The 17,154-nt window shown below is 38.5% G+C and overlaps 1 protein-coding gene across 1 annotated transcript; it reads left to right on the forward strand.

Moving 5' to 3' along the window:
- The first annotated feature begins 10,409 nt into the window (after positions 1-10,409).
- Positions 10,410-12,104, forward strand: LOC142521913 (uncharacterized). Its single transcript, XM_075625086.1, has 2 exons — positions 10,410-10,724; positions 10,815-12,104. Exons 1-2 carry the CDS (start codon positions 10,410-10,412, stop codon positions 12,102-12,104), a joined length of 1,605 nt encoding a protein of 534 aa, XP_075481201.1.
- Positions 12,105-17,154: the final 5,050 nt, after the last annotated feature.

Genomic DNA, 17,154 nt, shown 5'->3' on the forward strand with positions numbered 1-17,154 from the left:
CACAAGAAAGAATTGAAATATTCTTACGCCTTTTGTGAGAAATCCGTCCGTCTGTTTTTGAATCCGACTTCAGTATTGTGTTCCTATCGACGCAGGCTACAACTGGACGTAAGTTTTGTTACGTTTAGACATGATTTGAATTTATGATATTGTCAGAATTGAATATGAATCAGATATGATGTTTCTGCTACAGTAGACATTGTATAACTTAAGCCAGATTAAAGAATAGACTGTTTATGAAATTGTTATGAATTTCAGAGTTGATTTAGTTGAGATTCTATATCAGAGTTGTGTTATTATTCAGATTTTGAATTGTACGGATACTGATTATGAGTCCTGGTATTATATCTGTGATGTTGAGATTGACGGGGTATCAAGACTGTATTATTATGCTGCCGAAACATCGGTAGATTGATATTGATCAGATTCAGTATTGATTGAGAGTGATCAGATTCAGTAATGATTTCGATTGTATCGTGATATCATTGATATGAATTAGATTGTACCTTGTTCAGATATGGATCAGAATATATATCGATTTGAGTATTGATCAGAACAGGTCTTGAATTGAGTTATATACTGATATGGTATTTATATGATTGTCATTATCAGATTTGGATATGGACAGATTTGGATACGAGACTTCGTCTTCGTCAGACCGAGAAGACAAAGGTATAAATTGATGTTTATTGGGAGATCGACTTGAGTTAGATTCTACTCGAGTTTCCCTAAACCACATACTTGTATGGTATTGTTTTTATACCTTTATGTTTTACTGATTATGTTTATTCTATTGACATAGAAAGTAGAAAGCCGAGAGCTATTGAATAAGTCACTGACAAAGGGGCCAGACTATGACAGAGCCGTCACTGACCCATTGCACATTGTCAGAATAGGCATAGTCTTGGTAGATACTCCAAGACACCGGACGTTTGGTCATATCGATGTGATTATGAGTAGAGCCGCTCTTATCATAGATATTCGATATAGCGAGGGCCAAGTCCGTAAATAGGAACGTAGCAATTACAACCACGGCGAACGTAAGAGATAGGTGGGAGATTTGTTACATTCCTATTCACCGAGATCCCTAGATCAGAATGAGAGATGAATCGAGTCTTAGATATTGAGACTAGAATTGATTTACAGACCTGTAATGATTTATGTTTCGTAGATTACGATTCATGTGTTATTTACAGATTTATATTGATACATGTTCGATTTTGATACATGTGCAGAGATATAATGCATGCTTTTATGTTAATTCAGTTAATTGCATGTATACATTGTTTATACTGGGATTTATTCTCACCGGAGTATCCGGCTGTTGTCTTGTTTGTATGTGTACATGACAACAGGTGGGACAAGATTGGGGTCAAGAAGATAATTAGAGAAGACGAGTTTAGAGTGGTGATTCCGGACTTATTGTAGACCTGGTTTAATACTTTAATTTAGTAGTTGAACCTTAGACTAGTTTGAATAATTGTTGTACAAGATTTGTATTATTATACCGATTGTATAATAGATTGATTCCATTACCTTCCGCACTTGCATTTTAAAAAGAAAAATTTTTAGACCCTGTTTATCTTAATTGATAATTAAATCCCAAAGATGATTAGCGTCCGGGTCCCCACAACAGGTGGTATCAGAGCGATAGATCCTTTAGACTGAGATAGAAGAGAATGAGTGGGGTGGATTGAGTTTAATTTCCTTGCATGTGATTGCTAGCATGAGAATTATTTTAATGTTGATTGACATTGCGTATGCTAGCATGACACTATGTTTTACTGCTTAGAAATACATGTGTACCTGATTATCTGATTTGAATTGGTATTATGTATTATTGAGTATGAATCAGATCTGATTCATGATCATGATCCGAGAAAGAATGGAACAGGTTTGTAGTATTTGGGTTACTAATGGTTTTGGTAATCAGATGTACCTTCTCGAAGAATTCCAGAAAGGGGTGGTACTTCGACTGATCAGATATATGTATCAGAAACTCCGATAGAAATACAGGTGAAGAAGTTTCAGTCGTTTCAACCGCCGATTCTAAAGGGTACTGAGATGTCTGAAGAGTGTCAGAATTGGTTAGATGACATAGAACTATTGTTTGATTTACTTGATTATTCAGATGAACAGAGAATTAAACTGGTATTCCACCAGTTACAAGAGGCTGCCAGAAGTTGGTGGATTACAATCAAAGGAATATTAGAACAACGTGGTACTGTGATCACGTGGGAAGTCTTCAAAGCTGAATTCTATCGAAGATTTTTCTCAGTTTCGTACCGGGAGGACAAAAGAGCAGAATTTGAGAATTTGAAACAAGGCCAACTGAATATTTAAGAATATGTTGCTAAATTCTCTACTTTACTGCGTTATGTTCCTCAGATAGCTGGGAATGATGAAGTTGTAGCTGAGCAGTTCATCAAAGGATTGAATTCGGAGATAGTTGCATTGATAAATATGCACCGACCTTACCATTTTGCTGATACTTTGAGTAGGGCAAAGAGAGCTGAGGTGAGTTTGATTCGACAACGAGAAAGGTTAGATATGATTCAACTCCCGACACAGCAACTCCCTCTCAGATTTGATAAAGGCAGTACGAGTGGAAAGCAAGATTTGCTGAAAGCTCGAAAGAAACAGTTGAAGAAGTTGGGAAGTGGACCGAGTGGTTCATTCAGCTCCAGTGTTTCCAGCCCGAGTTATACTGGCGTATATTGCAGAGCTTGTGGAGGAAGACATCCTACAGAGCAATGCCAGGGAGTGACTGGTATTTGCAATATATGTAGACAGCCAGGGCACTTTGCTAGAGTTTGTCCACAGAGAGATTCCCGAAGATTTTAGGGACCAGGATCCTCTGGTGGTAGTGACCGAGGAACCGACCCAAGAGGCACTTGATGATATAGTGACAGGTACTGTTCTTTTATGATTAGATTGCATATGTATTGATATATACTAATGCATTCTCTACGATTATTTTTGACTAAGTTGCATGGAGATATGTTGTATCTGTTGGGTCTGTTTATACTGTAGTATTGATATCCTTACCTTTTGGGGGAGATGTTAATATCAGAGATTTCTGTAAAATATTTTATACTACGGTAAGAGAAGAATGATATCGAGTTAAATTTTGATGTACTTGTGTTTTCTGATTTGACTGCATTATTGATATTAATATGCTGAACAAGTACAGAATTATTATAGATTCCTTTCAGGAGAGTATAAGATTCAAACCAGATATGGTTGAGTAGAGATTCCACAGTAAGGATTCTAGATCTAGAATTCCTTTGATATCTGTGTTGTCTATGACTCGATTGTTACAGAAAGGAACATATGGTATCCTTATGTATTCAGTAGATGTACTGAAATCGAGCCTAACATTGGCAGATTTGCCAATGATATACGAGTTGGCTGATGTTGCCAGATAAGATTTCAGATTTGCTTTATATCAGAAAGATAGATTCCAGAATTGAATTGAGATCAAGTACTGGTTGTATTTTAGAATTCAGTACAGAATGATACTGAATGTACAGAATGTCACTGAATAAATTGAAAGAATTGAAATATTGGTAGAAGAGTACCGGCCAGGAGTTACATTTGATTTAGTGTTTCTGTGTGGCATGTTTCAGTATGTTCAGAGATATTCTGATGATTTCATGCTCGTTGTATCTATGATGTTTTGATATATTTGCAGCATCTGATTGATTGAATCGAACATCTAAAGATTGTATTGAATACTCTGAGAACTATGATTATTGTATACAGAAATTTTCAGATATGAATCCTGTTTGAAACAGATTGTATTCAGAGTATATGATATCTGAAGTTAGTATACTGATTGAATTTGACACAGTTGAGATTATGATCAGTGGCTGAGAAAGATACCGATATCAGAAAGATCAGAAAGATCAGAAATTTCAGAAATGTCAGAAATTTATTTTTGGTCTGAATTGATAGATTATCGTATACGATTGTTGTTTTGTGTCAACCTGAGTATTGTTATATTTCTACAGCCGTATTTGATACAGAGCATTGTGAACCGTTGAGATTATATACAGTTCAATTCAAATCAGAGTTGAATTCGAGAATTTCAGTGAGTCAGAAATGTGATCAGAAGGTTCAGAATTAGATTTCGATAATCAGAGCAGAGCATCGATCAGAGTGATAGATATGTGATTCGTATTGTATAAGAATGATTATCTTATAATTTCAAATGTTTCAGAATTGTACAGCAGAATTTGATATCGATAGTCAGAACCGAATACCAGGTAGGTATTTTTATTTCATTTATATTATTAACTGATTGTTTTATATCAAATAGTTCGAGTCTAAAATGACAGATGGTGTCAGAAACACACAGTAGTAGATTCAGTTTTCAGTTGGTGACTGTGAATGTATGATATTCGAACAGATAGTTTTGATATAGACAGATTAAATCAGTTATGATAGAATTATACTGAAATGTTGGCAGAATTTGTACTGAAATGTCTGAATCGCCAATAAATAAAGATATAAAGATAGAGATCAGAAGATTTATTACAGAATTTGTATATTTCTGACTAGACATGGGGAGTATAATTCGATGAATTTCGTAATGAGATTACTGCAATACTTTCCAGATTGTGATATGATATGATTGTGATTGACAGATTGTTCAATCTATATCTATTAGTTTGTACAAGATGACGTACAAACATGACCAGATGACAAAGGTCGATGTCAAGATATGGTCAGATTTACCAGAATGTTGAAATAGATTATATCAGATTGTGAATGTTGACTGAATTTGTACTTATGGCAGAATATATCATGAGCTCTTTCATATATTATTCACAGACTGACAGATAGCCAGAGTGTACTATCCAGATATTAGAAGAAATTTGTGGAGTTGTAGTGCTGGATGCTAGCACTAGTAGACATGATCTAGCGTCAATATATGAATTATTGTATAATGATAGCTATCAAATGAGTATTGAGATAGCTACAGATGAGACATTGTACAGTAAGTACTGAAGATTTCAGTGGTATAAGAATACTATCTTGGAGATACCTGAGATAAGATCCGATACGGTTAGATATATGACAAAGAAAATGTAGCTAAATTCAGAAGAAAATGAAGATAGCTCAGACCAGACAGACTAAATATGCCAAAGTCGGACGATGACTGTTGGCATTAGAAGCCGAAGATTAAGTATATCCTTGATTGGGATAAACAGATTTGATAACAGCTAATGGTATTGATTTGTTATGAGCTGTTAATTGGTATATACGGATGTTGTATAGCCAGTATTGTGGAATTGATTTTGTCAGAGCTAATTGAGGGGTATTATGATATTATACTTTTTAATTCGTATATCAGATTGGAATCGAAGATCCGTAAAAGAAAAATATTTCAGAACGAAGATTATTCTCTTGGTGAAAACACAGTAAGATTTTTAGAATCTCAAAGAAATTATTTGAGAGATAGAATTTGATATGAGATTAAGGTTTCAGAATTGATTCATCGAGGTGAGTTTCTGATTTAAACTCTATATACAGTTCTTCCGATATGTCTGAATTTATTACTTGCGAGTTCGAGGACGAACTCAGAGCTAAGAGGGGGAGAAATGTAAGGCCCGAGATTTTATTACTATAATCTGAAATGATTTATTTATTAATCGAGAAAATTATAGACAGAACGGATCAGATCGGGAGAACCAAGAGAAGATTTGACATAAATTATAAGGAGAGCTCCCGCGCACATGCACGACTTGAATGCGCGCACATGCGCGGAACGTCCAGAATGATCGGCGCATATGCGCGACGTAAATGGCGCACATGCGCGGGTTGGGCAGAAGGATCGGCACATATGCGCGACGTAAATGGCGCATATGCGCGAGCAGGCAAAATGTTGGTGCGAGCTACCGGCGCATATGCGCGACCTTGTTCGCGCATATGCGCGCAACGTGCAGAACATGCACAACGCCACTTGCCTCCTACCTAAGGAACGTGTGTATATATATATATATATATATATACCTACATTCAAATCCATCAGAATGAAGGAAAGAAAGAGCCGAGGGAAGCACAAGAAAGAATTGAAATATTCTTACGCCTTTTGTGAGAAATCCGTCCGTCAGTTTTTGAATCCGACTTCAATACTGTGTTCCTATCGACGCAGGCTACAACTGGACGTAAGTTTTGTTACGTTTAGACATGATTTGAATTTATGATATTGTCAGAATTGAATATGAATCAGATATGATGTTTCTGCTACAGTAGACATTGTATAACTTAAGCCAGATTAAAGAATAGACTGTTTATGAAATTGTTATGAATTTCAGAGTTGATTTAGTTGAGATTCTATATCAGAGTTGTGTTATTATTCAGATTTTGAATTGTACGGATACTGATTATGAGTTCTGGTATTATATCTGTGATGTTGAGATTGACGGGGTATCAAGACTGTATTGTTATGCTGCCGAAACATCAGTAGATTGATATTGATCAGATTCAGTATTGATTGAGAGTGATTAGATTCAGTAATGATTTCGATTGTATCGTGATATCATTGATATGAATTAGATTGTACCTTGTTCAGATATGGATCAGATTATATACCGATTTGAGTATTGATCAGAACAGGTCTTGAATTGAGTTATATACTGATATGATATTTATATGATTGTCATTATCAGATTTGGATATGGACAGATTGGGATACGAGACTTCGTCTTCGTCAGACCGAGAAGACAAAGGTATAAATTGATGTTTATTGGGAGATCGACTTGAGTTAGATTCTACTCGAGTTTCCCTAAACCACATACTTGTATGGTATTGTTTTTATACCTTTATGTTTTACTGATTATGTTTATTCTATTGACATAGAAAGTAGAAAGCCGAGAGCTATTGAATAAGAGTCACTGACAGAGGGGCCAGACTATGAAAGAGCCGTCACTGACTCATTGCACATTGTCAGAATAGGCATAGTCTTGGTAGATACTCCAAGACACCGGACGTTTGGTCATATCGATGTGATTATGAGTAGAGCCGCTCTTATCATAGATATTCGATATAGCGAGGGCCAAGTCCGTAAATAGGAACGTAGCAATTACAACCACCGCGAACGTAAGAAATAGGTGGGAGATTTGTTACATTCCTATTCACCGGGATCCCTAGATCAGAATGAGAGATGAATCGAGTCTTAGATATTGAGACTAGAATTGATTTACAGACCTGTATTGATTTATGTTTCGTAGATTACGATTCATGTGTTATTTACAGATTTATATATATACATGTTCGATTTTGATACATGTACAGAGATATAATGCATGCTTTTATGTTAATTCAGTTAATTGCATGTATACATTGTTTATACTGAGATTTATTCTCACCGGAGTATCCGGCTGTTGTCTTGTTTGTATATGTACATGACAACAGGTGGGACAAGATCGGGGTCAAGAAGATAATGAGAGAAGACGAGTTTAGAGTGGTGATTCCGGACTTATTGTAGACCTGGTTTAATACTTGAATTTAGTAGTTGAACCTTAGACTAGTTTGAATAATTGTTGTACAAGATTTGTATTATTATACTTATTGTATAATAGATTGATTCCATTACCTTCCGCACTTGCATTTTAAAAAGAAAAATTTTTAGACCCTGTTTATCTTAATTGATAATTAAATCCCAAAGATGATTAAGAAGATGATTAGCGTCCGGGTCCCCACAACCGCAGCCCCTTGCACAACATACGAAGAAACATTAGTGACAATCAAGGGAATACAAGAACACACGTAAAATCGAAAACCTTTCATGCTCATGGTTGGATCGAGAGTTTTAATGCATAAATGTATACACAGCAGTAATATAGACGTGAATGATGCAAAAAAAATGTTACAAAGCATGCCTTGATGATATATACGCAAGAAGATCAAAGAATGAGTGACGTGGAAGCGCCAAGCGAATTTTTGTTGAAGAATTTTTCTTGGCTGAGAGTTGCAGCCATGGAGCTTCTGAAAACCGAAAGAAAATGATGGTGGAGGGGGAGGTGTCGGATGGTGGGTGGGAAATATGTGTAGGGTAGGTTAATACATTATTTAAATAATTCAACTGATAAGCACGAATTATATAGCGTTTTAGGGGCTTTATTTTGTCATATTCGTGCTTATCTGGCATTTTTTTATTCCGAGTTCTGCGCTTAATTCGTGTTATTATTGTTATTTGCAGGTTTGACCAAAAGATGATAAAAGCCAAATAAAAGAAAGAAAAGTCAAGCTTCACAATGACATGTCAGAAACAACTGGAAAAATAGAAAAATAGCACAAAGAAGTATCCGGACCCCTACACAGACCCCGTGTAAGAGTCCGTGCCTCAGAAGCAAAGGGAAGATTTTGATAGAGTCTACACGAACCCCATGACGGACATGTACACGGGGTCCGTGTCCATTAACATCCGAGAATGAATTTGACAGAGTCTACACGGACCCCGAGACGGACTTCTACACGGGGTCGTGTCCAGCGATTCCGGAAAGAATTTAACAGTGTCTACACGGACCCATTCCCTGATGTATACATGGAGTCCGTGCCCTTGAGATCAGACTCAGATTTGCCGAAGATTTTGTAGAGATTTTGGAGAGATATAAAAAAGGGAAAACCTAGATCATGAAGAGACTTCTTTTTCTGGGCAACTTTTTCATTGAGAAAGGGAGAAAAAGGCGGCGGCTAGGGCTTGGAGAAACGGGAGGAAAAACGTGCTTTACACGCAAGATTCGCGCACCATAGCTGAGATTTTCTCCTCTTCTATTTTCTTATTTTTAGTCATGAATTCAAATATTAGAGTTTTTTCTAGTTTGGAATTTATGGAGTAGTTTTTCTTGTGATCGGGACCACGATCGAGACAAACTTTTGATCTTATGCATTCATTGGATTATTTGATTTATGAATCAATTTATGTTATTGATTAATGTTTGTGCAATTTTCGTGCTTTTAATTTGGCCAATTATTTGCATGTTTGTTGTTCGATCTTGACTCGAAAGAGAATAGATTGAATTTAGCTTCAAAAATATTTATCAACACACGGTTAAATCGACTAGAAATAGTATTCGGTTTCAATGTGCGATTTTAGGCGACGGCTATAATTCCATCGTTGAATAATGCGTTTTTATTTGATTAAATTCAATTAGAAATAATTGGACTGTTAAATGAAAATAGGATTATAAATTCTAGAAATAGATTTATAGTTAATTCAGGGAATTTCATCGTGACATCAAATAATCTGTGGTTAATTAATTCCAATGCTTGATAATAATCAAAGTTTGGACCGTTGTGTGTTCCCGGTCATTTTATTTAAATTTGAAAATCCCCAAGTTTCAAGATGTTCTGCAAATTCGATCTTGATCATTAATTTAGCATAAGTTAGTTTAATTTCATTAATTTAAATTATCATTAAATCACTCGTTATTGTTTGTCTAAATTAATTCGAATAATTCAATCTTAGTAGTTATATAATAGTCTCTGTGGGATCGATACTTGGACTTATCGTCCATTTACTATAACTTGACCTAGTCAGCGCTTGCTAGATTTTTCCCAACCGAAATCGTCGGTCAAGTTTTTGGCGCCGTTGACGGGGACTATTTGTTTAATATTAGGATAAATTATTTATTTGAGACTAGGCATTTATTCTTAGTTTTTATTTTATTTTTAAAATTTTAGCATTTTAATTAACTTTGTTTCAAACTGTTACATTCTTTAGGAGCTTGAATTGTGCACTTAATTTTTGGTTGCAGGAGTCTAGCTCGTGTTATATGAGCCGTGCTCAAGGCGTCGAAAATCTAGTGCCACTAGATCTAGAGATTGAAAGCACTCTCCGCCGCATTCGTAGAGCTCGAAGGAACAACGACGTAGCTCTTGAATTCGAATCCGAAGAGGAATCTGAAATAGAACTTAAACCAGAATTTAAAGACATGGCCGGAGAAGAAGATGGGCGTACTTTAATAGAGCTTCATTGACCAGCGTTTGGAGGTTATGGTTCTAGTATCGTCCGCCCTACAATTCAAGCAAATACATTCGAACTGAAGCCTGCCATCATCCAAATGATTCAACTCCAAGTCAAATTTGGAGGATTACCTTCTGAAGATCTCAATGCACATCTGGAGAACTTTCTGTCAATCTGTGATACAATCAAGTGCAATGGGGTGAGTACTGATGCCATCCGACTCAGATTATTCCCGTTTTTCCTACAAGAAGAGGCTATGGAGTGGCTTTGAGACCTTCCAGCTGGTTCTATCACTACATGGGATGGATTAGTCGAGGTCTTCATGCACAGGTATTTTCCCCCAACTAAGATTACATAGTTGTGAAATGAAATCACATTGTTTAGACAGAAAGATGGGGAATCATTAAATTCAGCATCGGCAAGGTTTAAAAAGATGTTGAGAATGTGCCCGAGACATGGTTTTTCGATAGGCCAGCAAGTTGAAACATTCTACTATGGGGTGGATCCATCTATGAGATCTATGCTTGATGCAGCAGCAAACGGTAGCTTATACAGAAAAACACCAACCGCAGCGCTTGAAATCATATCTAATATGGCAGAGAGCAATGTAGGCTGGCAAGACAACAGAATGGAAAAGAAAGTCGGAATCCTTGAAATGGATGCTTTAACACCAATCACTGCAAAACTTGATGGCTTGACACCACAGACGGCACAGTTACAAGCACATAAATCAATACCAGTCAAGTCAGTAAATCAAATTCAAGGAAATTCTGAGACAGTTGGTGGATCATCTAGCGATATGCAATTCATGCCAGATATGTCTTGCGAGGGAATATAGTGTTTTGGAGGGGACTCAGTGAACTATGTGGGGAACCAAGGTCGGCAACCATATAACCCATACAGCTTCTCATATAACCCAGGGTGGAGGAATCATCCAAATTTTGGGTGGAGGCAATCAGATAATTCTGTTGAACAACTACATTTTCATCCTCCACACCATCCTACACAACAAAAACCTCCTCAGCAACAACCTAAACATCCGCAAGGTACTGGACCTTCTATGCCACCCGGTTTCAAACCACAAGATAGAAAGTCGAATCTTGAGGATATGCTCGCCAATTATATAGCCGGGAATGAGATGAGATGGCAAAATCAAGATGCCATGATGCAAAGGGTAGAGACTCAACTAGGGAAGTTAGCGACACAAATGTCTACACGAGCTCCAGGTTCACTACCTAGTGACACGGAAAAGAATCCGAAGGGTGTCAATGCAGTCACGGTGACATCTCCCATTAAGCAAGAGGCAGTTGATGTTGGGGAAAATGTGAAGGAAAAGGGGTCATCCAAGCCAAAGTTCGAGGACACAAAGGAGAAAGGTAAGTCTCTGAACTCAAACCCCACTATTGATATTAATTCACTCCCGTTTCCCCAAAGAGAAAAGCAACTGCAACTGGATACTCAATTTTCAAAATTTCTTGAGATTTTCAAAAAGCTGCACATAAATATCCCATTTGCAGAGGCTTTAGCTCAAATGCCCTCCTATGCTAAATTTCTTAAAGATATTTTGTTGAACAAGATGAAATTAGTGGACTTTGAGACGGTTAAGCTTTCGGAGGAATGTTCTACAAATTTACAAAATAATTTGCCTCCAAAAGCTAAGGACCCAGGTAGCTTCTCTATTCATTGTACCATAGGAACTTCATTTTTTGGTAAAGCTTTATGTGACTTAGGTGCAAGTATTAATTTAATGCCTTATTCATGTTTTGAGAAGCTAGGAATTGGTAAAGTTAAACCTACTACAATTTCCCTACAATTAGCTGATAGATCTATTAAATACTCTATGGGAGTAGTAGAGGATGTTTTCGTGAAGGTTGACAAGTTTATTTTCCCAGTGGACTTTGTTGTGTTAGATGTGGAAGAGGATCGTGAGATTCCTCTTATTTTAGGAAGACCATTTTTATCCACTGGAAAAGCTCTGATAGATGTACACAAGGGTGAGTTGATGTTGAGATTGAATGATGAGAGTGTGGTGTTTAATGTTTTTCAGTCCATCAAATACCCCAATGATACATCTGATTGTTTTAGAATTGATGCTACTGACGAGTTCGTTGAGTGTGGGTTGCAGTGATTTATATGTGAAGATCCTTTGGAAGTTTGTTTGACCCATACATGTCTAGGAGATTTGGAAAGTAAAGATACCAAGGAATACGTACATTATCTGGAAGCAGGCAGACTGATTTCAAAAACGGTAAACTCTAGGATTGGGGAGCTTGGGCATGTCCCAAGACCCTTAAAATCATCCACTGAAGAAGCCCCAATCCGAGAGATGAAACCTCTTCCTTCTCACTTGAAATATCTATTTTTACTTGATAACGATAAACTGCCAGTGATAGTTTCCTCTACTTTGACAGGGACTGAAGAAGAAAAGCTGTTGCGAGTTCTGTGCAAAAATATCAAAGCCATAGGGTAGAGTATTGTAGATATCAAGGGGATCAGTTCATCCATGTGCATGCACAAAATTCTGATGGAGGCCGACCACAAGACATCCACCCAACCTCAAAGACGTCTAAATCCGACTATGCAAGAGGTGGTCAACAAGGAGGTGATAAAGCTACTGGATGCAGGTATTATTTACCCGATTTCTGATACTAGGTGGGTAAGTCCAGTGCAAGTTGTTCCGAAAAAAGGTGGGATCACGGTCGTATGAAATGATAACAATGAGTTGATTCCTACCAGAACTGTTATAGGGTGGCGTGTTTGCATTGATTATAGAAAACTTAATGATGCCACCCGAAAAGACCATTTCCCCCTCCTTTTTATTGATCAAATGTTGGAAAGGTTAGCTGGACATCCCTTCTACTGTTTTCTGGATGGTTATTCAGGTTATATGCGAATTCCCATTGACCCTGAAGATCAGGAGAAACCACTTTTACATGTTCTTACAAGAAATTTGCATACAAACGAATGCCATTCGGCCTATGTAATGCACCAGCAACTTTCCAACGATACATGATGGCAATTTTTCACGACATGATTGAGGATTTTATTGAAATATTCATTGATGATTTTTCTGTCTTTGTCTCTTCGTTTGATAAATGCTTGATTAACCTGTCTAAAGTCTTAGAGAGATGCGAGGAGTCAAATTTGGTTTTAAACTGGGAAAAATGTCATTTCATGGTGAGAGAGAGAATAGTGTTGGGGCACAAAATTTCTGAAACTGAGATTGAAGTTGATAAGGCCAAAATTGAAGTAATAGAAAAACTCCCAGCCCCAACAAACAACAGAGGAGTGCGTAGTTTTCTAGGACATGCAGGGTTCTATAGGCGCTTCATAAAAGATTTTTCTTGCATTGCTAAGCCACTGACAAATTTGCTGATAAAAGATGTGCGCTTTGATTTTTCTGATGAGTGTGTCCAGGCATTTCAAGTTTTGAAGGAGAAATTAATCACCGCACCTGTGATGATAGTGCCTGACTGGGGGTCGCCATTTGAGGTGATGTGTGATGCAAGCGACACAGCTCTGGGGGCAGTGTTAGGGCAAAAGAGGGAAAAATGCATCCATGTCATCTACTATGCTAGTATGACACTGTCAGCTGCCCAACTGAACTATGCCACTACAGAGAAGGAGCTTCTTGCTGTGGTTTTTGCTCTAGATAGGTTTAGATCATATCTGATAGGGAGCAAAGTTGTAGTGCATACTGATCATTCAGCCTTGAAATACTTGATGGCTAAAAAGGATGCAAAACCAAGGCTAATTCGCTGGATTCTTCTATTGCAGGAATTTGACTTGAAAATAATCAATAGAAACGGGACAGAGAACCAAGTTGCAGATCATCTCTCACGATTGGAGAATCATAGCCCAGGTAATGAACTTATTCGCGATGATTTCCCGGATGAACAACTATTTGAGGTAACCAATTTACCATGGTATGCCGATTTTGTTAACTATCTATCCAGTATGTTCATTCCTCCCCATTTTACTTATCAGCAAACGAAGAAATTTTTCTCAGACTTGAAATATTATTTATTGGAGGATCCTTATTTGTTTAGAATATGTGCAGACGGTATAGTCCGAAGATGTATTCCCCAGTAAGAGGTAAGTGAGATCTTGTTTCATTGTCATGCTGGTCCGGCTGGAGGCCATTTTGGGTCAACTAGAACTGCGTCAAAAGTCCTCCAGTCTTGTTTTTATTGGCCTACTCTATTTAGGGATGCACATGAATATGTTACAAAATGTCCAAACTGTCAGCGCACAGGTAATATCTCTAGGAGACAGGAATTGCCTCTCAATAATATTTTGGTTTGTGAGATATTTGATGTATGGAGTATCGATCTCATGGGTCCGTTCCAAGTTTCTTTTGGGAACAAGTATATTTTGGTGGCTGTAGATTACGTGTTTAAGTGGGTGGAGGCACTTGCATGCAAAACTAATGATTCTAGGGTTGTCATTCAATTTCTCATGAAAAATATTTTCTCACGTTTTGGCACACCTAGAGCCGTTATTAGCGATGGGGGTACCCATTTTTGTAATCGTCAATTTGACAGTCTGTTGGCTAAGTATGAGGTCCGACATAAGGTGGCCACACCTTATCATCCTCAAACTAGTGGCCAAGTCGAGGTATCAAACAGAGAACTTAAGCGCATTCTTGAGAAGACTGTCGGTGCTTCAAGGGAAGAATGGTCTAGAAACTCGACGATGCACTTTGGGCTTACCGTACAGCTTTTAAAACCCCCATTGGCATGTCTCCGTTTAGACTGTTGTATGGGAAGTCGTGTCACCTACCTGTTGAACTTGAACATAAGGCTTATTGGGCTACTAAATTTTTGAACTTTGATGCTAAAGCCACAGGTGACGAGAGAGTGTTGCAACTGAATCAATTGTATGAGTTTAGGTTGGATGCTTATGAGAATGCCAAGCTTTACAAGGAAAAAACCAAATGGTGGCATGATCAGAACATCGTCCATCGAGAATTTGTGGTGGGACAACTGGTACTGTTATACAATTCTCGACTGAAGTTGATGCCAGGTAAGATACGCTCACGGTGGTCAGGACCATACACCATCACGAAAGTTTTCCCTTATGAGACAGTGGAGATCACTAGTGAAGCAACTGGAGCATTCAAAGTGAATGGGCACATGCTGAAGGTTTATCATGGTGGTACCATGCCCGATGAGCCAACCACCGTGGATCTGCAGGATCCAAACTGAATAAAGGGAGTACAGTCAGGCTATCAACTATAAATTCAGCGCTTACTGGGAGGCAACCTAGTGTTTAGTTTTATTTTTCCTTCATCTTTTATTTTAGTTTTTGCATATTTCGTGAGCTAATCTCAGCGAATGGTGGTGCAGGTAGTTTATTCATTAGCAGTGGGATATCTTAAGTGTGGGGATTCTATTATGACCAGCGGACTGAGAACGTCACGTAGGCCAGGGAAGTTTCTGTACAATTATTGCATCTTGTATGCTTGATCGAGTTTCAATTTTTATTTGTAGATTAATAGAATTGTACATTCCTGGTTTCGCATTTGTGTTTGGGTCGTAGTATGTGTACGGTATTCTATATATAAAAAAACAAAAAAACAAAAAAAAAACAAAATTTTCAATTCCAGAGTATACACGTACCCCTACCCGGACCTATAGACGGGGTCCGTGTCTCTTTTCTACCAAAGTGCCGATTTCCAGAGTCTACACGGACCCCTACCCGGACCTCTAGACGTGGTCCATGTATACGATTTCAGATTTTTCACCATCCCCGACCCTACACGGACCTTTCCCCGGACCCTACACGGGGTCCATGTCGTTTTATTTCAGCATCTCTTAGAATAAAATCGCGATTTCCTTCATCCCAATCCCTAAAATCCCCAAATCAAAAAATACCGAAAATCGAAAATGCCGCCTCACGCCGACTCCTACCGCCCCGCTGCCACTGCTTATCACCACCTATCTCCCTCGCTGTCATGGAACCACCACCATCATTACAGCACTGAAACCACCCCTCAACCACACAATCCTCCCAGCACCGCCGCCCTACTCATGCCGACTACTGCCGTTGCCGGCCATCGTCCACCACCGTACGACAATGATTTATTGCGCCTTATTTCAGATTTGCGGTTAGGTGTTTGTTTTTCACTTGTTGGATTGTTGGAAGTTATTGTTGGGCGTTGATTTGTCTTGGATTTAATGGTTACTACTTTTATTGGTATCTTCGGGATATTCTGTTGTTGAGCATATTGATTGTGGATTGCGTTAGGATAAGTTTGAATCGTTTCAGTCTGTTTGGGAACCGTTGGGATTGTTGTGCTTCATTTGTTAGTTATTTGAATCTAGCTGCTTGAATCGCCATGCCTCCTCGCCGACACACTAGTAAGCGCGCCCGAGGCGGTGCCTCCTCATCCTCTGGATCCTCCAGGTTGCCATTTGATGCTTTAAAGTTCACCTGCCGAGAGAATTTCGAGTGGTACTCGGCGCTTCATGAGAATTTTGTCATTGTGAAACGTTCTATTCATCCACGGATTGACCACGAGATGCCACTCCGGGCTGAGTTTGAGAAATTTTGTTGGGGACCTCTTCTGGACATCGCCGGGCCTTATTAACCTGACTTGGTATGGCGATTCTACGCCAACATTGAGGAGAAGGAAAAAACCAGGATGCAACACCTCCGTACTTACGTCAAGGGGATTACTATTGAGTTGACTAGCGATTATCTGGCCGCTATATTGAACGTCCCCAATGACGGGCCTCCGGTAGTCTTCAACCAGTTGGACATTTTTTTGTCAGACATCACGTTCTGAATCCCTCATGCGCGAATCCGTCTGCAATACTTCACATCCCAAACCGATTCTCGCACCAGCGTCCTTCCGACGTCCCTCCCGCTGATTGATCACCTCATCTGCTACTTCACGGGAACAAATATCATTCCAAGGAAGGCCGGGAACAATGAGGTCCGCCATATGGATCTTTATTTAATAGATAAAATGTTGAATGGATTGGGGGCCATTCCTACTATTCTGGTGGCGTCAATCATAATTTCCCATATGTGCTCAGTCGCCCACATCGACCCCTCAAAGAATAGGATGCCATATGCTCCCTTTCCTATCATCATCTCCTGGATTTTGGCGGCCCATGGTGTCGATCTCACTGGGGAGACTTCTTTCCTGCCTACCTCTGCACAGATGCTCA

This window comes from Primulina tabacum, chromosome 13 (assembly GCF_025594145.1).
Source record: "Primulina tabacum isolate GXHZ01 chromosome 13, ASM2559414v2, whole genome shotgun sequence".
Lineage (NCBI taxonomy): Eukaryota > Viridiplantae > Streptophyta > Magnoliopsida > Lamiales > Gesneriaceae > Primulina > Primulina tabacum.

Coding starts and splice junctions, on each gene's coding strand:
- LOC142521913 (XM_075625086.1), top strand. CDS start 10,410: ATGTTGAGAATGTGCCCGAGACATGGTTTTTCGATAGGCCAGCAAGTT. Junction 10,725..10,814: donor AATCAATACCAGTCAAGTCA/GTAAATCAAATT, acceptor GAGGGAATATAG/TGTTTTGGAGGGGACTCAGT.